The sequence below is a fragment of the Macaca thibetana genome, chromosome 12 (genome assembly GCF_024542745.1).
Source record: "Macaca thibetana thibetana isolate TM-01 chromosome 12, ASM2454274v1, whole genome shotgun sequence".
Classification (NCBI taxonomy): Eukaryota; Metazoa; Chordata; class Mammalia; order Primates; family Cercopithecidae; genus Macaca; species Macaca thibetana.
In genome coordinates, this window is record NC_065589.1 from 73,669,915 (window position 1) to 73,690,896 (window position 20,982).

Genomic DNA, 20,982 nt, shown 5'->3' on the forward strand with positions numbered 1-20,982 from the left:
GCAAACCACCATGGCACATGTATACCTGTATAACAAACCTGCACCTTCTGCATATGTACTCCAGAACTTAAAGTATAACAACAAAAAAGAAAAATCTCAGTGTTTAGTCATTTTAGCCCTGAGTTAATTTCTAATGCTTTTCTCTTTCATTCTTAGTATTAAACTGTACTGCTTCTCAATTCAAGTGTGCCAGTGGGGATAAATGTATTAGCGTCACGAATCGTTGTGATGGTGTTTTTGACTGCAGTGACAACTCGGATGAAGCAGGCTGTCGTAAGTAACACAAACCCAGCATGTTTCAGACAAAGGGGTCATTTCATTTTTGCCAGTATTTATATTGATATTGCCACACATTTTCCCTAACTCAGACAAACTGGGGGAAAGTATCCTCAAAGGAATGCAGTATTGAACATACAGTAAAATTGAGTAGACATTGCCATATAATGTGTAATTAGCGAATCAAGTGGTTGTATAAATGGACACTTCAAATAGCGTCTTAGATGGGCTAAATGTTCCTTAGATATTTTTGTTTTTATTTTTAGTTTTTCTTAGGACTTCCCACGTTAGTGGGTTTAAACTTTTGAGGTTCTACTCCGTATAAAGATATTTTACTGGTTTCTTTTAAGTTTCAGAAGAGAGCTCAAATCATGGTGTAGGAATGGTATGGAGCTGTATTTAGTATTGACTCTGATGAATTCATTCTTTGTGCTATTATGTGTTGAATATCTGCTAAGATGTTATTTTTGGCCTTTGTCCTTAGACTCTGGTAAGGGAGATTATAGAAGGCAAGAGACAATTAAGCAAGATAGACAGTTACAAGGGTCTTAGAAATGGCACAGACAAAATTCTATGGAGGTTCAGAGAAGAGAAATTTCTTCCAGTTGGAGGATTCAAGTAGGACTTCATACAATATAATTCTGATGGATCTATAATCTTCACGGACTGGAAACCTATACTCACATGATTTGTTATTTGCCCACTTTTCGTTTTAAATGAATTTTAGACTTGCAAAAACTCATCAGTGAGTTGATTATTTGTTTGAACAATGGTGTTTCAGACCATAAAAAGTAAATTTTCATGATTTTTCCTCCTGCATCAGAAAGGTAGTGTAAAAAGCCATGGATTAAAATGAAAAGTTAAATAAAATGCTTATACACTTTATAGTTTGCACAACATCTAGAAATTCCTAATCACTAATTTTCCTGTTTCACATTAAAAACATAAAATTCTGTGATGAACTGAGGTTAAACTGTCAATTGGTGCTGGCTTGCTGTTGCCCTGTGAGATCCCTGGTAGAGAGTTTTGGTTTACCCCTGTGAAATAGGGAAGCGGTTCTTACCTATCTCTCCAGGATTGCTCGATGAACAGTGGAAAGTTTGCAAAGAATTGAGTATTTACCATTACCTTTAGTTTTACTTAGTGTGTGCTGGTTTCATTGGATATAGTTCATCTGAGGGAAAATAGTAACACCCAAACATGATATTAAACACATGAAGTTCAAAGTAATCATAGCTATTTAAGCTGTATTGTAATGTTCTAGTGATTCTTTCATAGAAAGATAGATAAACTTTAGTATCGAATCTGCAATTGGAAGAACATTAGAAACACAGGAAAAGGAAACAGAATGTTCTTTTGACACAGGTACTTATCTGCCAGTCAGCAGTTGTGCATTCTGTACTTCGTTTGTTGTCAGATGCACTAGTTGCCACAGAAATGTTTCCATGTACTAAGATGTGGGAGAAGACTCTATATCATTTAGCCTTCAATATTAATTTGGTCATAGTCATTACTATAAACCTACTGTTGGATCCAAAATAATTTCCTCTAAGTGTAGGCTATAAAAGGGATCACAAATTACATTCACAAGCCCATTTTCCCCATGTTTTCCTTCTAGCAACCAGGCCTCCTGGTATGTGCCACTCAGATGAATTTCAGTGCCAAGAAGATGGCATCTGCATCCCGAACTTCTGGGAGTGCGATGGGCATCCAGACTGCCTCTATGGATCTGATGAGCACAATGCCTGTGTCCCCAAGACTTGCCCTTCATCATATTTCCACTGTGACAACGGAAACTGCATCCACAGGGCATGGCTCTGTGATCGGGACAATGACTGCGGGGATATGAGTGATGAGAAGGACTGCCCTACTCAGCCCTTTCGCTGTCCTAGTTGGCAATGGCAGTGTCTTGGCCATAACATCTGTGTGAATCTGAGTGTAGTGTGTGATGGCATCTTTGACTGCCCCAATGGGACAGATGAGTCCCCACTTTGCAGTAAGTTTCCTGACCACAGTTTACTGGCCATAAACTCATTCTGAACAGTAGCCTGGTGTGCATCACCATTGTCACAGTCACTGTGTAGCTTTGTAGGAAGGATTTCAGTTCCTCTCTGAGTTCACATCTGTGTAGGGGGTAACCATAATTGAATTCAAATACATCACCATTGGATAATTTTCTGATTAAATCTTTTGTACTTGGTTATGTGTTTTTACTTCTTTTTATGTCTTTGTTTCAAAAAATGAGACTAAATTGAGGCCATTAGATTGTCAAATTAAATTTGGTTCTGTTGGCAATGTGCTTATTAATTTTTCTAACTTTAATATTTTCTAATTTCAATCAGAACTTGTCACAAAAAAATGAAGTCCAGGGATTTGTGTTGCTGTGATTAAAGTGCTGTGATTGGCATGTAATCCTAATTACTGTCATTTCTTTCTTTCCTCTTTAATCAATGCTCACTCTCAGATGAACCCCAGCCAGGTATGATTGTGAAGTATTTCAGATTCTTATGATTTCATATATGTTGTGTTTGTTCTGAAAACATCCTGATTATATTAACTCGCTTCCCTTTCTAATGCATGTCTGTGTTATGACTCTTACAAATATGTTAGAGTACACATGGAAATAGAGGGCGTTTGCATCCCCAGGCATGTGAACTGTCTTAGGGTAGCTTTAGGCATTTTCATTTTGGCCCTGAAACTAAGGCATGATGATGTGTTATTGGATCTGTGTACTCTAATGTTTCAATGACCTTTCCTCTTTGATTTGTTCACTTCATAGATTTTCTAGTCTTTTTTCTTAAATGTTTGTCTGTCTTCCATTTCTGTATAGATAGAAGAATTTCAGAGGCGGAAAATGAGAAACAATTTTAGGTGTCTTTGCATGCTCTATCAATGACACTTTTCTTCCTTGATGTCAACAATATTTTCCCAAGGGTTCTCATTGCATTAAATGGAGTTATACTATCGGGTTGTAGTGAAGAAGGTGATCATACTCCAATAGATATGAAGGATGGTAAATCCTCAGGCAAATTAGAGCAAACCCCGAACAGCCTGTGGAACTCACCCAAGTGAATGCTGCACTTAGCTCTTGTCTGGGCATTGTATTGAAGGTGGCATGAGACTGCATAATAAATGTTGCGTAAGAGTGAATCAAAGAAGCAAAGATTCTTGATTTTCTTTCTTCATTATTCTCTTTCTTTTTTTCTAGATGGGAACAGCTGCTCAGATTTCAATGGTGGTTGTACTCACGAGTGTGTTCAAGAGCCCTTTGGGGCGAAATGCCTATGTCCATTGGGATTCTTACTTGCCAATGATTCTAAGACCTGTGAAGACATAGATGAATGTGATATTCCAGGCTCTTGCAGCCAGCACTGTTACAATATGAGAGGTTCTTTCCGGTGCGCATGTGATACAGGCTACATGTTAGAAAGTGATGGGAGGACTTGCAAAGTTACAGGTAATTGCTGAATTAACCCTAGCCAGTTTATCAGCACATCCCAGAGCTTAAAATCAAATGGCACATGTAGGCATTTGACAATGTTGATTAGGAGTTAGATCGACTTGAATCCTGGAAAGATTATGCAATCTCTTTAAACCTCAATTTTTTGTGAGGATTAAATGGGGTAATACACATTAAAATCTTGGTGTATTTTGGAAAATAGAGGTTAAAACATATACAAGTCAATGATTTTTTAAGTCATTGGCTTTCATATCATTTAAAATGACTTCTATACTATAGTTAAGCATCTTTATATAATGTTACATTAATTGAATTCAACCAATATTAATTCAGTTTCTGCTATAAGAAAATGATTTTTACTGTGTATTATGACATTGATTTGACCACTTTCAAAGTGACCAAATAGAGGAAGCTAAAACAAAAACAGAAAGTTTCTTTCTTTTACATGTAGTAGGAGTCTGGATGTCAGACAGTCCACGGCATGGGTTTGCTCTGTTATCCTCATCGTGTGACTTACATCAAGGGTTCCAATGCTCCAGGCTTTAGCTTCTCTTAGAAAGTAGGACAGAGAAAGAGAAAGTGGAAGGCAAGCAGCTTCCTTTTTTAGAATGTGACCTGAAATTTGATTCATAATTTCTACTCACATCCTATTGGTCAGAACTTAGTCATGTGGTCATCCAAACTTCAGTGGAGGGAGAGAAATGTCTCTGGCTGGAGAGTCTGTGCCAAGCTAAAACTTGGCATGCTTTATTACTGAAAAGAAAAAGAAGAGACGGGGTGTTGGGAGAATTAGAACTCTGCCATAGTTGAGAGCCTCAGAAAACAGAAATATTTAAGACATGATTCCTGCTGTCCAGAAGCCTACAATCTATTAAATAGTAAGGAAGATAAACAAAGTACAAAAATAAATACAGTAAAAGGAAGAATGTAAGCATAGTCTCCTTTAGACTAGTATTTAGAAACATTTAAATATAACCCAGGAAATAGTCTATTTTAAGGACTCATGAAAACCAGCTAACTATTAAGGTTAAGAATGAAGTGATTAAAATCATTCTTACGGGGCTTCCTCACCTCCCCACCAACTTACTATAGTTTGGAATTACACCTTCTTTTTGTTACCAAAAGTATTGAATCAAATGTTTTAAAGAGTTGTTTTGTGTTTTCTCCCAGTATCATTGAAATTTTTGCATTTTTTTCTTGAACAGCATCTGAGAATCTGCTGTTACTTGTGGCAAGTCAGAACAAAATTATTGCCGACAGTGTCACCTCCCAGGTCCACAATATCTATTCATTGGTCGAGAATGGTTCTTACATTGTAGCTGTTGATTTTGATTCAATTAGTGGTCGTATCTTTTGGTCTGATGCAACTCAGGGTAAAACCTGGAGTGCGTTTCAAAATGGAACGGACAGAAGAGTAGTAAGTACATTTCTGTTGACCTTTGGCCTGGCTAGTTCCCCTGTCTTGGGTCTGTTTGCTGTTATTCACCAGTGAGAGAAGGCCCTACCTCATCCGGGTAGCTCTCATGGTACCTTCTGGGCCACATAACACCCAAGAGACTTGCATGTTCATAACTACGAATTTATGGCTGTTTTCAATAGGAGGGTGGCCTCTGAAGGCAGATGTATGATTCTGAATTCCAGGTCAGTGATGCAGAGACCTCACAATGTCTTTAAGTTTCCTTTTGCAGTCTTTTCTTGTGGATGAGAGCAGAGGAAAATGCAGGAAAGTTAAGGGGTTGCTTTTGTTAACTTTAATTTAGTGATATTTCTCAATCCATCTCCCAGAATTTCAGTTTCTTGGCTCCTGATAGTTACATTTCCTCTGCCTCTTACAACTTTATTTTGTAATTATTGGTGCTTAATTAACAGAGATATTATTCTTTGCATGCAAACACTATAACGTTTCGTAATGTTGCCAACTAAGCAGATGGATAGAGCTTTTGCTTAGTTGCAAAAACTTTTGAAACCAAAACGAAACTATGCACTAACCCAACAATGAAGTTATCTTAGAATATTCAGTGGGACAAAATCTTGTATACTTTTCTCGGAAAACCCTACTGTTGATTTGGTGGTTAGCTACATGAGAGGACAAAATTTTCTAATCCTGACAAGTAATTATAGGACAAGTTAGATGTTTTAATCTAGATTTTTATATAATATCCATGTTTGCATTCATTTATATGCTCTAGAAATCAGTCTTTATTCACTTTTGTCTTTAGGTATTTGACAGTAGCATCATCTTGACTGAAACTATTGCAATAGATTGGGTAGGTCGTAATCTTTACTGGACAGACTATGCTCTGGAAACAATTGAAGTCTCCAAAATTGATGGGAGCCACAGGACTGTGCTGATTAGTAAAAACCTAACAAATCCAAGAGGACTAGCATTAGATCCCAGAATGAAGTAAGAATTTTTTTTTTTAATTATGTTGCCTTGACATGGTTATGATGAGGGAAAAACAACAATAACATGATGTAGCTGATATGCATGTTGCTGATCTGCAAAATTTAAAATGATCCCTTGTTTAAACATGGTAGGTGTCCAACTGGGTATTGCTGTCTCCTTCATCTGAATTATCCTCTTCATAAAGTATATAAGAGCAATTGATTGTTTACTTTTTTTTTAGATCACATTGATTTATTAGCTTGGCAATACTGTTTTCAAAATGTCATATAATTAAAAATTAAGTTTCTGGCCAGACGTTATGGCTCAGACCTGTAATCCCAGCACTTTGGGAGGCCGAGGCTGGCGGATCACTAGGTCAGGAGATCGAGATCATCCTGGCAAACATGGTGAAACCCCGTCTCTACTAAAAATACAAAGAGAATTAGCCAGGCATGGTGGTGGGCGCCTATAGTCCCAGCTACTCGGGAGGCTGAGGCAGGAGAATGGCATGAACCTGGGGGAGCGGAGCTTGCAGTGAGCGGACATCATGCCACTGCACTCCAGCCTGGGTGACAAAACAAGACTCTGTCTCAAAAAAAAAAAAAAAAAAAAAAAAAAAAAAAAAAATTAAGTTTCTAATTACTGCATGCAGTAATAGTCCATAGAGGGGCCAGTTTGATGTAACTTTGATAACTCATGATTATACAGCAAAAAAGCTGGATTTTTCTGCTTCAGTTTTATGTAGTTTATGAGAGCTCCCTTTTAAGTCATATAAGGAAGGCAGTTTTTGCCTACTGGTCCTAAAGGGAAGGTAGACAAATTCTCCCATGTGTTTGGAAATCTTTGAGGGCTTCTCTCCCTGAATTTACTTATATTTGATAACTTAGATTCTTAGCTGCAGGGCGGCAAATTAGGCAAGTTATGTTCAATGTGATGTTGACTTCCTAGATATTGTAAAGTATTACACACCAGTGAAATTTATGATGAATCCGTGATGAAGAATAAATTGATTTCCTTATCTAAAAACATGACAGGGTAGACAAACAAGGACAGGTGGATTTTTCTAGATCAACTATTTGTGGATTATAAACAAACATGAATTGGCATTGAGACGTTTCAATGTCATAATGTACTACATTATGACATTATGTATTACATGTTTTATGAAATATTATAAAAATACCCAGATGGGTTATGATTGTGTTATGACAGTTTTACTTTGTGATGCTTAGAGGAAATAATAAACTCTGTGCACATATTCGAACCAGAGATTATTTATTTTAAGCAGGGCATAAACAGGATGTTGTATTATTTAAAATGACAGTTATTTTAAATATTTAAATACATCCCCTCCAATTGGTAACTCGTTTCCTTTCCCAGTGAGCATCTATTGTTCTGGTCTGACTGGGGCCACCACCCTCGCATCGAGCGGGCTAGCATGGACGGCAGCATGCGCACTGTCATTGTCCAGGACAAGATCTTCTGGCCCTGCGGCTTAACTATTGACTACCCCAACAGACTGCTCTACTTCATGGACTCCTATCTTGATTACATAGACTTTTGTGATTATAATGGACACCATCGGAGACAGGTGATAGCCAGTGATTTGGTAAGTTGGTGGTGAGGAAAACCAAATTAAAACTACAGTTGTGGATAGGTAGAAATCACACGAGTATCAGAAAAGCTAAAAAATTGATTTTTGTGTCATAGACAATATCAGGTCAATCCAGGAAATACCAGCAACAGTGAGACGCAGTCTATCCCATATGAATAACAGGAAAATGAATATTTTCATTCCAGTTCATGGTCAGATTGTGCCTTGTCCAGGGAGGATTTTTATAGCTCATGTGATTTAGTTGAGCTGTAGATGTGAATCTGTTGCTTCTATACCTTTAAAAATGGTGTCAAGTGGCTGGGCGTGGTGACTCACGCCTGTAATCCCAGCACTTTGGGAGGCTGAGGTGGGTGGATCACCTGAGGTCAGGAGTTTGAGACCAGCCTGGTCAACATGGTGAAACCTCATCTCTACTAAAAATACAAAAATTAGCCAGTGTGGTAGTCCACGCCTATAGTCCTAGCTACTCAGGAAGCTGAGACAGGAGAATTGCTTGAGCCCGGGAGGCAGAGGTTGCAGTGAGCTGAGACTGCATCACTGCACTCCAGCTCAGGTGACAGAGTAAGAGTCTGTCTCAAAAAAAAAAAAAAAAATTGTCAAGTAAAAATTTATAACTTAACTTGGCCAGGCACATTGTCTCACATCTGTAATCCTAGCACTTTGAGAGGTTGAGGTTTGGTGGATTGCTTGAGCCCAGGAGTTCAAGACCAGCCTGGTAACATGGCAAAACCCCATTTCTACAAAAAAAAAAAAAAAAAAAAATTTGCTGGGCATGGTGGTGTGTGCCTATAGTCCTGGCTACTTGGGAGGCTGAGGTGGGAGGATCGCCTGAGCCCAGGGAGGTCAAGGCTGCAGTGAGCTGTGATTGTGCCACTGCACTCCAGCCTGAGTGACAGAGTGAGACCCTGTTTTCAAAAAAAAAAAAAAAACTAGATTTATGTTTCTCAGTCCTGTTCTTTATGTAATATTTTTTATTCAATAAATTCTAATGAATTTATTTTCACAAGTTAAATGGGAAAATAAAGAAAATACATATTTTATCAAAGAGCTATTATTGAACCCGATTAAAAATAGGAATGCTTTTACAATGTTGGTGGAATATAAATTAGTTCAACCATTGTGGAAGATAGTGTGGCAGTTCCTCAAGGATCTAGAACCAGAAATACCATTTGACCTAGCAATCCCATTACTGGGTATATACTCAAAAGATTATAAATCATTCTACTGTAAAGACACATGCACACATATGTTTATTGCAGCACTATTTACAATAGCAAAGACTTGGAACTAACCCAAATGTATAGACATATACATCATGGAATACTATGCAGCCATAAAAAAGAATGAGTTCATGTCCTTTGTAGGGATATGGATGAAGCTGGAAGCCGTCATTTTCAGCAAACTAACACAAGAACAGAAAACCAAATACCGCATGTTCTCACTTATAAGTGAGAGTTGAACAATGAGAACACATGGACACAGGGAGGGGAACATCTACACTGGGGCCTGTCAGTGGGTGGGGGGCAAGGGGAGGGAGAGCATTAGAACAAATACCTAATGCATGTGAGTGTTAAAACCTAGATGATGGGTTGATGGGTGCAGCAAACCGCCATGGCATGCGTATACCTATGTAACAAACCTGCACATTCTGCACATGTATCCCAGAACCTAAAGTAAAATTTAAAAAAATAAATAAAAAAAATAATTTTAAAAAAAGAAAAAATTGCCATTGTATGGTTGCTGTGACTTGAAGGAAAGATGCACCTAAACTGTAACAGATTGATGTGAATCAGTGAGTGGCAGCACAAGACAGTGGAAATAGCAGGCACAAGGGTGCTGATGATGGAGTGAAGTCTGGGGTGTGGGAGTGGGAGATGAGGAGTCTCTAAGCTCTCTAGTTCCATCTAACTTCTAACTAGTAGGTGATCCTGATAAGTCATCTTGCTTTTTGTGCTTCAGTTTTGTTTTCATTTGTAAAATAGATGCCCACTGTAATTACCAAGACAAACATAAAGAATAAATGACATGTGTATGTGAAAGGATCTTGAATGGTTTAGTGGGATATAGGATGAATTGTGTATTTTTTGCCACTCTTTTGTACCATGACTTCCTTGTGTTTTTATTTAATAATGACATGCTAAAGGAAAGCATCTGCTTGAGCACATATCCTCTTTGACTCAGTGCACCTTGGCTTTGATTTTTGGATGAGGTCTCACTGTTCTTTTCTGCCTCACAGATTATACGGCATCCCTATGCTCTAACTCTCTTTGAAGACTCTGTGTACTGGACTGACCGTGCTACTCGTCGGGTTATGCGAGCCAACAAGTGGCATGGAGGGAATCAGTCAGTTGTAATGTATAATATTCAATGGCCCCTTGGGATTGTTGCAGTTCATCCTTCGAAACAACCAAATTGTGAGTGGTACAGAGAAACCTCCTGCCTGGGAGTAGCTTGGAAAACACTGACGCTGGGAATGCTAAATGCACACTGTTACAGACCCATTTGTTTGGGCAATACATTTTCTTTTTCTCTTTACAAACCATCCCACTCTATACTTTCCCCAGTCCTGACATTGCCATTACTTTTATTTACCATGGAAAATTCAAACCTTGGATATAACAACAGCACATCTGAATTATATCATTTCAGCATTTGGCTACTACCTCTGTGACCCTCACATGAGTCTCCGTTTCCTCAGCTGACCAATGGAGTACAGAACAGATAGTGCCTTTGATCCTCTTACCGCTACCACTCTGTGATTGAAAGCAGCTTACTTTTAGGACTAGTTTATTATGGCAGCACTGCCTTCTAGGTGCTCTGCTGTAGCCAGCACGAGCCGTCCTAAAGTGCATGGTATGGGTGGCTAGGTGAAAGATTTGGCATCCGTACTGTTCTTTCTGGTGGGAGAGGGAAATAAGTCACTTGATCTTCACTTAACCCTCTCTTCTCAAAACTCTGCCGTTGTTTCTCACACACTTCAGCATGTGGTCGCTGCTATTTCCCTGTTCTCTTCTCCCACTCGCTGTTGCCGCATTGGATTTCATTACGGTCTAAAAGCACAGCAGGCGACTCCCGCCTCTCAGCTTCTGCGCTAGCTCTTCCCTCTGCCTGGAACATCTCTCTTCCAGATCTCTGCATGAGTTGCTTAGCGTGTCATTTAGGATTCTACCCAAATGTCACTTTCTCAGGGAGGCCCTCATTGACCACGCTACCTAAAATAGCCACCCCCTCATAATTCTTTTGCTCTTTACCCTCATGTTCTGAAATCTCTCTCGCTGTCTCTCTCAGTTTAGTTCTGTTCCTTTTTGCTCGAATATATACTCCACTTTTATAGCATCCCCAGTGCTTAGAATGGTGTTTGGTATACAGTGAGTACCTACCATTTTTCTGGTGAATGATGGATTAATAATCTATTAATAGCATGATATGTGTAATAAGAATACACAGGACTATAGAACATCCTGTGGGGGGGCCACACAGAATCCTGATTTTCAAGGTGCAGAGACACCCAGAGATATCATCAGTAGAAAAATAAAAGATTATTATCTAACCAAATCTGGAAAACTCTAGGTAAACTACAAGGTCACACATCAAACACACAACTTTTATGTTAATGCAAAAAGATCTCTTTTAGGTCAGGCAAGGAGACAGATTACTTGGCATCATATTTCTATTACAAGTTCCAGATTATTCAGTGGCTGTTTGTTCATAATCTAGTTTTAGACTGGATTGATCTGTAACCTTGAGTCATTCTTCTCTCTCATGCCCGTTATGAATTCTAAGTTGAAAGCCTAATGCTAGGGAAGTTGAAAGTGTAAGTAGTTCAGTGAAAACAAAACAAAAGAAAACAACAGAGGTAACGACGTACTTAAGCCCCTCAGTACTGAGGCCTCTGGGAGGACGCTAAGAGCATGACTCTGTTTTGATTTTAATGTGGTGGTTTTCCACTCACTGGTGCTTTCTTTCTTTCTCATACAGCTGTGAATCCATGTGCCTTTTCCCGCTGCAGCCATCTGTGCCTGCTTTCCTCACAGGGGCCCCATTTTTACTCCTGTGTTTGTCCTTCAGGATGGAGTCTGTCTCCTGATCTCCTGAATTGCTTGAGAGGTATAGTATGCGCCTTATGTGTGCTCTGAAGACGGATCTGGTCATAGTTTGTGCCAAGCAGTGGAAACTCTAAACCCAATTGCGACTGAACGTGTGCTGTGTCCTTTGATTCCTCAGGTGTCTGCAGAATGATGTGTATTGTATGGGGTGATGTCACTGAGTGCCTTGGTTGTAATATAGTTTCTGTATATGGAACTAATGTTATCTGTGCATGTGATTGAACAATCTGTAACCTCACATTTTCTCTCACCTGGGTACAGTTAGACTTCTCTGACAAGCCATGGTAATGGGAAGTTCCAAATTCTGCACCTAAGAAGTAAACATTCTCAATGTTTGTGTACAGCTTCATTTTTCATGTCCATTGTCTCTTTCTCACTCTTTTTTTTTTTTTCAGATAGGGTCTTGCTCTGATGCCCAGGCTGTAGTGCAATAGTGTAATCATAGCTCACTGTAGCCTCCACTTTCCAGGCCCATGTGATTCTCCCACCTCAGCCTCCTGAGTAGATAAGACTAGAGGCGCATACCACCACACCTGGCTAATTTTTGTATTTTTTGTAGAGATGGGGTTTTGCCATGTTGCCCAGGCTGGTCTCCAAGTTCTGCCCTCAGGCCATCCACCTGCCTTAGCCTCCCAATGTGCTGGGATTACAGACCGGAACCACTGCACCTGGTTCCATTGTCTCATTTTCATTCTTATAACCAATAGTTGATGAGTGTTCTAGCCTGGGTCTTCTGACTCCAATTTCAGTGCTGTTACTATTACCATCTGATACTTTAAGAAGGAGAATTGTGTCTGTATGAGATATTACAAGTGACTATTTGAGCAATTTAATCTTTATCTCATCCTAGAGATATTTTATTGGGTCGATTGAAGAGTATGTGGAGGATTATACCAAGTACTTAAGGGAGTAAGAAAAGAAGGAAAAGTTGCAGCTCGTTCACAAAAGAGATTTCTTCTGGAGTGTGTACTTGTGTATAATACACTTAAAAATATAATTTATTATTGCTTAAAAATCTAAGAAGTTACTCTAAACCCAAGTTCCCTTTCATTTCTCAGTGAAGTGAGTGAATATATTTTGATACTGATGAAAATTGTTGTAGACAAGTTCAACTTAAATGTTTAATTATCACATATTCCTAAATTAAGAGATAATAGAGTCGTAATCTAGAAGGGAATCTAGTCCTAATCTAGAATGGAAAATATATACTAAATTCAGGAAACTTTTAGTGTTTAGATATTATGCAGATGTAGGCTTACTGAAAAGCAAATTCCATCAGCATGTAATATTGTGCAATGATACTTTCATGATGAAAGATTTTAATTATTGGTAATTCTCACAGAGGGACTGGCATTTGCCATTTTTCCTCAGAGACTCATTATGTACCTAATCCTGGTTGACATTGTTTAATTTAGTGTGTCCCTAGAGTCTTTCAGGAGAAGATTAAACTGGGCTGTAGACATTTCAGATACAAAGCATTCTTTCAGCACAAAAAGATTGTTGAACTGCACATTGGGGGTTGGTGTAATCAATATTACTCTGATGATGATTGATAAGTGTTAATTTTAAATGGCACCTTTTGTTGTTTCACAGATAGTTCCACTAGTGGTTCTCTCATGGATTGACTTTACTGAAGAGGAACTTTTTCTTAGGATTTCCCTGCTGGTTTCAGAGCACTAGCTGAGTAACTGATTGCCAATATAGGTTAACCGAAAAAAGGTTTCCACATCTTTTTTCCCAACAAGAAGTTTAGAAAACTTGTTAACATTTATAGGTGGAAACATTTTACTTGATTTGACTGTTGAATAGCTTTTAAACTGGTGTTTACTAAGTGGCTGGAATATATGTGGAAGTGCTTCTGTGATACTGTTAAGTAAAATAAGCAGATATCGCACAATATTGGCCCTGTAAAAACATGCATTAAAAAAATCTGGAAGCAAAAACACACAAGTGCCAATAGTGGTTACAGTTGGATAGGGCAATTATGAGATGGTTCTGTTTATTTCTAATTTTATGTTCTAGTGAGTGCTTTCTCTGTATGAGACTTTTTAAATTCTTTAGAAAATAGATTCCTCACAATGCCAAAACCAAATAAACAAACAAAACTCAAGCCAAACATCACCTCAGCACCCCTAAAATTACTCCAAATACAAATAGACTTCGGACTCAGTCTCGGGCACAAGGCACTTGCTTCAGTGATTTTGTGCAAGATAAGAGAACACTCCTTGTCCTTGCTCCAGCGAAGGCTGCAGTGCTGATCAGCTTGTGCAGGGTATGACTTAAGGAGGACCTAGGTTTGGGGATCATATATATTGTCATTCAATTACAACATTGATTTCCCATTCCTGACTATAATGTCTTCATGACTCTGCTGACACTAACATTAATGGGATTATGACATGGAAAATAGAAATGAAGAGATGATCTTTAATTTCAAAAAACAGAGACACACTGACCTACTTAATTGTCACCACCTCCTGAACTCCTTTCCATGCAACCCTAGATGCCTCTGTGCCTACCCCTTCGTGCCATTGTCATAATGAATTGTAAGGGCTCGTATACTTGGTCTTGCCCTCTAGATGCTATGTTCCTTGACGATAAAGCCTCTACCTGTAGATGTATGCTTATTGCCTGTGGCACTTCATGGTACATGGTGGCACTCAGTAAATGTTGAGTGAATGACAAACTCTCCAATATCCATTTTTGTTCCTTCCCCAGTCCTCTGTTTTTTACCCATTTGCTCCTTAGATATGTGTGCAGTGTGTGAAATCAATTCTTTTTGCTTTTCCATATAGCACTTTTCAGGCACCTCCCTGTGCTACCTGTTGTCTTACTGGCCACTTCCTTTCTGTTACTCCCCTGGCATCATCCCCCACCATGACGCTCACAGTTTCAGCCAGCGCAGCGTTACAGGAGATCATACTCTCTGGTCCATTGCCTGCAAATGTTCATCGGTGGTAAATGTTCTCAGTACACCAGCAGTTATCAGATAAAGGGCTTGAGACATGATCCCCAGGAAGGAGTAGAAGCAGATGGTGCTTAAGGGAAGAGTGCCATGGAGGAGTCAAGAAGGCCCATGTATGATGGATGAGATAAGCAAAGTTTTTAGGCCCTAAACAATGCTTTGGTTGAGAATTACTCCAATTAAGCAAAGGGAGATGAGCCATTCAAAAGGACAGAATCAGGTTTTGAGTGAGTCAGAATTTAAAGTCCCCCATAAAACTGGGACAGAAGTATTGTTTCTATTGAGCCAATGAACATTAATAACATATAATCAATACATACTTAAATATCATCGCAAGATAATTTCTTGGTACAGCTGAAACTCATAATCTAGCTTTTTTTTTTAATTGCAGTTAAACCAAATGAAATGAGTGGTAATTTGATACTCAATAAATAGTACCTGGCCTGCGGTATTTGCAGTGTAGTGATGAAAAACGTAGATTCTGGAGTCCAGGAGGCCTGGTTGTGTGACCTTGTTTAAATTGCTTGATTTCCTTGTGTCTTATTTGCAAACTGAGGGAGGACCTGTCTGCAAACAAACTTAGGAAACTTGAGGGAGATAAATTAAGGGAAATATTTACCTGATGCATGCAGTATGGCGCACATTCTCAATCAATGAGAGGCGATTTTTATTGCAATTGCAGTTGTTCAGAAGAGAGGCAATGTGGAGCAGCTGAGAGAGGAAGGGCTTGGAAGTGAATGGGCCAGGGTCCATCTCCTATTACTGTTTCCTGCAGAAGTCACAGAGCTCCTGCAAATCTCATTTGCTCCAGCTGAAAACAACTTTGCAGGCTTGTTGTGGAAGACTATACGTTGCAGTACTTGAAAAATGTAAAGCATTACTAGTTGCAAAATTTACATTAGACTAAATTTAAATTTGTCCTAAGTTAATAAAAACCGGGTTATTTCTCAGTAATAGAAATGATAGGAACAAGGAAAAGCTAATGAGATGTGAAAATAAGTGAAGAAAAAATGACCAAGTCATCCTGCTAAAGATGGAAAGTTTCCCAGATTATAAAAATAATGAAAACGTCATGTTTAGCTTATGAAAGTTATGTAATGATTAATCATTTTATACTTTGTCTTAATATGTGATGTATCTTATACATATATTAGATTAACACAAAACTTAGATTCAGAAGTTTTCCTTTTCTCAGAGAGGAATTTTAAAACCCCACTTTTGATGGGGATCAGGATAAAGATTAAATTGTTTCTGAAAAAGGAACTTTTATTATCTGTTAAGGTGGCTAAGTGAACTGATAGTTTAAGATATTATGGGAATGTTTAAATTACAATGTGTAGACAGTTTTGAGAACTTTGGAAGATACTATTTACATATTCACTTCTACATTAATGTAGTCATGTGGTCATCCATTTAGTTAGCAAACATTTATTGGGCAAATATTTTATGCCAGGCTCTGAGTACCAGGCCCTGGGACACAATAATAAGCAAATCAGACACAGTCATTGACCTTTGGGAGTTAAAATCTTATGGGGAAGAGAGACACTACTCAAGTAACAATTGATGGGATTATACATTGGATTGATTTATTAAGGTCTCAATAAATACTAGGCAACACTTTGTAGTGTTGTTTTATTTTCTGAACATTCTTAAAACTAGTAAGCTGCCTTTCACAAGAATAGTCTAAATGATTTTTTTCACTTTTTTTTTTTTTTCCAAAACTCAACTCTCCTTTCCCTGAGATCAGTGTTAGTGAGGTTTGTCTGTGTGTAGAAGTGGCAGAACCTCCTGTCTGTGAGGTTTAGCAAACATGGGTGGTTTATCAGTGTAAGGACTCAGTGAAGAGAAAGATAAATACCAACCTGCCTTGAAAAAGTCTAGACAGTGTTGCATGTGGGGTTGGAGGTCTTGTGGTCCAGCAGCCCACTGAAACCCTGTAAAAGGCCCATGCTTGTCTGATGAAGTACATTGTATTTATTGCTGCAATGCTGCAAAGTCATTTTAGCCCATATGATGGTAACAGGCTACTGCCTTCCATTACTCTAAATGTCTGGGAATAGTGGGATATGATTTTGACTGATATTCTTCTATTTTCACAGATGATCAACCTTTCTTAATAACTGTAAGGCAACATATAATTTTTGGAATCTCCCTTAATCCTGATGTGAAGAGCAATGATGCTATGGTCCCCATAGCAGGGATACAGAATGGTTTAGATGTTGAATTTGATGACGCTGAGCAATACATCTATTGGGTTGAAAATCCAGTAAGTTTTGAATAACATTCAAAGTATATAATTTATTCTTGAAGAGCCTGCCTGCACTAATTTTTTTTAATATGCAAACTTTTGTTGAAAGGGAAACGATGTGGAAATAAATTTATCCCTAAGTTTTTTGATTCAATGAGGGGTATAAATGTGAGCTTGGTCTGGAGCAAAAATCATAAAACTCTTTAGCTTTAGAAAGAGAAACAAATTTAAGCTATTGTGTATTATTTACTTATTCACCAAGTATTTTCTAGAAGTGCCTATGATTTGCCCTGCACTGAATTACCTGCTTCTGACCACAGTATACATGCCAAGAATCAGCAGTCACAATGCTTGCTGGGATTATGCATTGGATTGATTTATTAAGGTCTCAACAAATACTAGGCAACTCCCTAGAGGAGTCTTAAGCTAGTAGAAAATATTTGACGAATATAAAAACGATCAAAACTCAAGACAAAAGTAGTAGTTCCCTAAGGGAATTTAGTGAAAGCATTTGATGTGGTTCTGGGGCCTTCCTTTAGAATATTTGCCTCTAGGGTAAGAATGAACATTTTTCCAGTTCTCTTCCTCATAGGACATTTTCTTCAACCTTCAGGGAAAAAACCTGTTAAGAATAGGGAAAGGGCAAGGAGACTATAAAGGAGGAAGAGAAGAAAGATCTTTGCGTTTCGTGTTTGTCACCCATATACAAAATATACTCCTAGCCTTCTGATCCACATCTGTGACTTGGGTTTTTCTTATGACTCATATGCTTGTGGTAGTTAAGAACTATCTCTGTAGCCAGTACTGGAGATAGCTTGAATGGTAAGCCTTGTGTATTCCAGTGACACACTGAAAAATCGTTTGAAGCCTACCCAATGGTGCTGAACCTTTGTTTGCCTTTCCTCTGAGTGTAAGGAGTGTTCAAGAAATACAGCAGCTGGCCGTAGCCACGGTGAAGAAAGGGTTCTTATGTAGGAGCCATGGCCTTGGAACTGCTCACCTCCCCTTGTCTTTCTTTCCAGGGTGAAATTCACAGAGTGAAGACAGATGGCACCAACAGGACAGTGTTTGCTTCTGTATCTATGGTGGGGCCTTCTATGAACCTGGCCTTAGATTGGGTTTCAAGAAATCTTTATTCTACCAATCCTAGAACTCAGTCAATTGAGGTAATGATTCCATAATACTATTTACACAAACATTGGATTTAAACTGATGTAAACTCTAGTATCAGGAATAGATCTCATGTGGATTTTGGAATCATTTTTAAGCAAGAAGAAAAAGGGAAAAGATACTAGTGTTAACTATCAAAGTCTCTGAAGTGAAAGAGGAAAACCACCTTAAAAAATTCTTTTTTTTTTTTTTAGACGAAGTCTCACTCTGTCACCCAGGCTGGAGTACAGTGGCACGATCTTGGCTCACTGCAACCTCCAGCTCCTGGGTTCAAGCAATTCTCCTGTCTCAGCCACCTGAGTAGCTGGGATTACAGGTGTGTGCCGCCATGCCTGGCTAATTTTTTGTATTTTTAGTAGAGATGGGGTTTCACCATGTTGGCCAGGCTGGTCTTGAACACCTGACCTCAAATGATCCGCCCACCTCAACCTCCCAAAATGCTGGGATTATAGGCATGAGCCACCGTGCCTGGCTGGCAAAAATAAATTATTTGAACTTTCTATTGCTTTATTTTGTTTCCTCCTAATTATCAATACTACCTTGTTGCTATAAAAGTATTTTAGGTAATTTAAAAAATAATATATAAGAAGATCAATAAAAGTTACCTAGGGAATCAACATAAAGGGAAGATTATGGTAAGCAGGGAATTTTTACTATGTTTCCTCATCTAATCTTCAGTGCTATTTCAGTTCTCAACCAAATTTATAGTTTGCCTCTGTTCTTAGATGGAAATCTTTCTATGGCTCCAGTACAGTTTTTCTAACAGCAAAACAGAAAGTAGAAACTCGATTCTAATTCCTCTGATACTCTCTTCTTCAAGATAAATGTTCTTTTTACTCTAATTCCCAGAAGAAATTCTAGATGAGGCACAGGTATGAAATCACATGAAGGAAGTCAGAGGTAACTTGACTAGTGTTGGTTTGCTCCACTCTGAGAGAAGGATAAAACATGGAAGGGATTATTAATTCATAATAATTTTGAAAGTGAAACTTCTCAAAGCAAGGAGAAGGTTTTGGTGGGCGATAGTTAGCAGAGCCCTGACAATCCACTGCTTTAGGTGGGCACCAGCTGGCAAGCTGGTTTTTCTTTGGAGCATTCAGAAAGACACTGAAGATGAGGAAGGCACACAGCAGCCTGGTGGCTAATTTAGAGCACCTATCTACACTAAAAAGCACTCTCTGTAGACTAAGAACACAGCCTATGTAGAGTTTGGTACTATCTGAGGTTTCATGCATCCATTGGTGATCTTGGAATGTATCCCCCATGGATGAGTGTGGACGACTGTTTTTATTTCTGCCAAATGAAGAAATAGGGAAAAGGTGTCCCAGGCAGAGAAAAGAGTTCTCGCTGCAACAGTGCTTGAATTTACAAAGATCTTTCACTAGCATCTAATTTAATCCTCGCAACATTCCTGAGGGCAGGCAGGTGTGGTAGCCATTCGTGATGAGAGGGAAATTAGCAGTACGCACAAATATCTCAAACTGGGTAGAATCACCAGGTGTTAACGTGAAGGGCCCCTTGGAGACTCCTCTGTTCAAGCTCTATTTTTTTTTTTTTTTTTTTAACATAGGAAACCAAGGCCCACAGAAGCTAAGAGATTGTCTTAAATGGTCAGCTTCACTGCTCTAATTCCCAGGCAGTATTCTCTCTTTGCACTTTTATAAACTACAACTCTGGCAATCCAGACTGGTTTAACCCTCTTTGACAGTGGCAGAAAATACTTTTCATGATTTCAACTAAAACTCTCATCCTCCCATTAAACATAGGCAACATTTACTGCCTAAGACACTTACTACGAAACTCACATCTCTCTAGAGTCCACTCAGTGCAAAGCTGTCTTAATTCCAAACGGCAATTAATATGCTTTTATTTTATCTCTTGGTCTCTTGATTAGTAAATGGGGTTCTTTTCTTTTAAACTGATAGTTTTCCAAAAGCAGGGAACATGTCTTTCCCATTAGTGTTAGGTACAATTGCAATAGCAGCCAGTTGGAGAAGAACTGAGCATGCATGTGTGTGTGGATTGGTAAGGCCACTTTAACCACATGAACCAAGAGTTTCTTATTATGCCCCGATGCAGTGAGGTACAGAGGAAAGATACTCTGATTTGGAGTCCAAAGACCTGGCTTTGAATCTGGGTTGCTTGCTTATTTTATTCATTCATTTAATGAGCACTAGGAAATGCTTTCTATGGATCAGCTGGTCCTGGATATTCCAAGATGAATAAAATATTTTTTTTCCTCTCTTTAAGTAGCTGACATATCTGTGAGATAGATACATAAACAAATACCTGTGCTTCAGTGTCATAAGTGTGATAAGGCCAGTGAATATAAAGTGCTAGTGATTGGAGGCAGAGGTATAAGTGAGGGGAGAGAGCATGCAGACTTCCCGTTCGTGGTTGCTTGTGAGCTGAGTCTTGAAAGATGACTAATACATCCTTCCTTATCCGAGGGTTTCACTTTCTGAGGTTTCAGTTACCTGCAGTGGTCTGAGAATAGGTGAGTACAGCACAATAAGATATTTAAAAGGCGAGAGAGCGAGAGACCACATTCACATAATTGTTATTACAGTATAGTGTTATAATTGTTCTATTTTCGGATTATTGTTAATCTCTTACCATGTCTAATTTATAAATTAAACTTTATCGTAGGTGTGTGTGTGCAGGAAAAAACATAGTAGACTTCAGTACTATGTGAGGTTTCAGGCATCCACTGGTGATCTTGGAATGTGTCCCTCAGGGATGAGGGGGGACGACTG

The 20,982-nt window shown here is 38.7% G+C and overlaps 1 protein-coding gene across 1 annotated transcript in view; it reads left to right on the forward strand.

The window, feature by feature from the left end:
- Positions 1–20,982, forward strand: part of LRP2 (LDL receptor related protein 2) — a 213,535-nt gene that overhangs the window by 100,168 nt on the left and 92,385 nt on the right. Inside the window, exons 24-33 of the mRNA XM_050750442.1 lie at positions 157–273; positions 1,895–2,272; positions 3,485–3,733; positions 4,942–5,153; positions 5,956–6,140; positions 7,503–7,731; positions 9,974–10,151; positions 11,716–11,844; positions 16,908–17,074; positions 18,079–18,222. Coding sequence (XP_050606399.1) covers positions 157–273; positions 1,895–2,272; positions 3,485–3,733; positions 4,942–5,153; positions 5,956–6,140; positions 7,503–7,731; positions 9,974–10,151; positions 11,716–11,844; positions 16,908–17,074; positions 18,079–18,222 — 1,988 coding nt within the window. The remainder of the gene's footprint in view (positions 1–156; positions 274–1,894; positions 2,273–3,484; positions 3,734–4,941; positions 5,154–5,955; positions 6,141–7,502; positions 7,732–9,973; positions 10,152–11,715; positions 11,845–16,907; positions 17,075–18,078; positions 18,223–20,982) is intronic.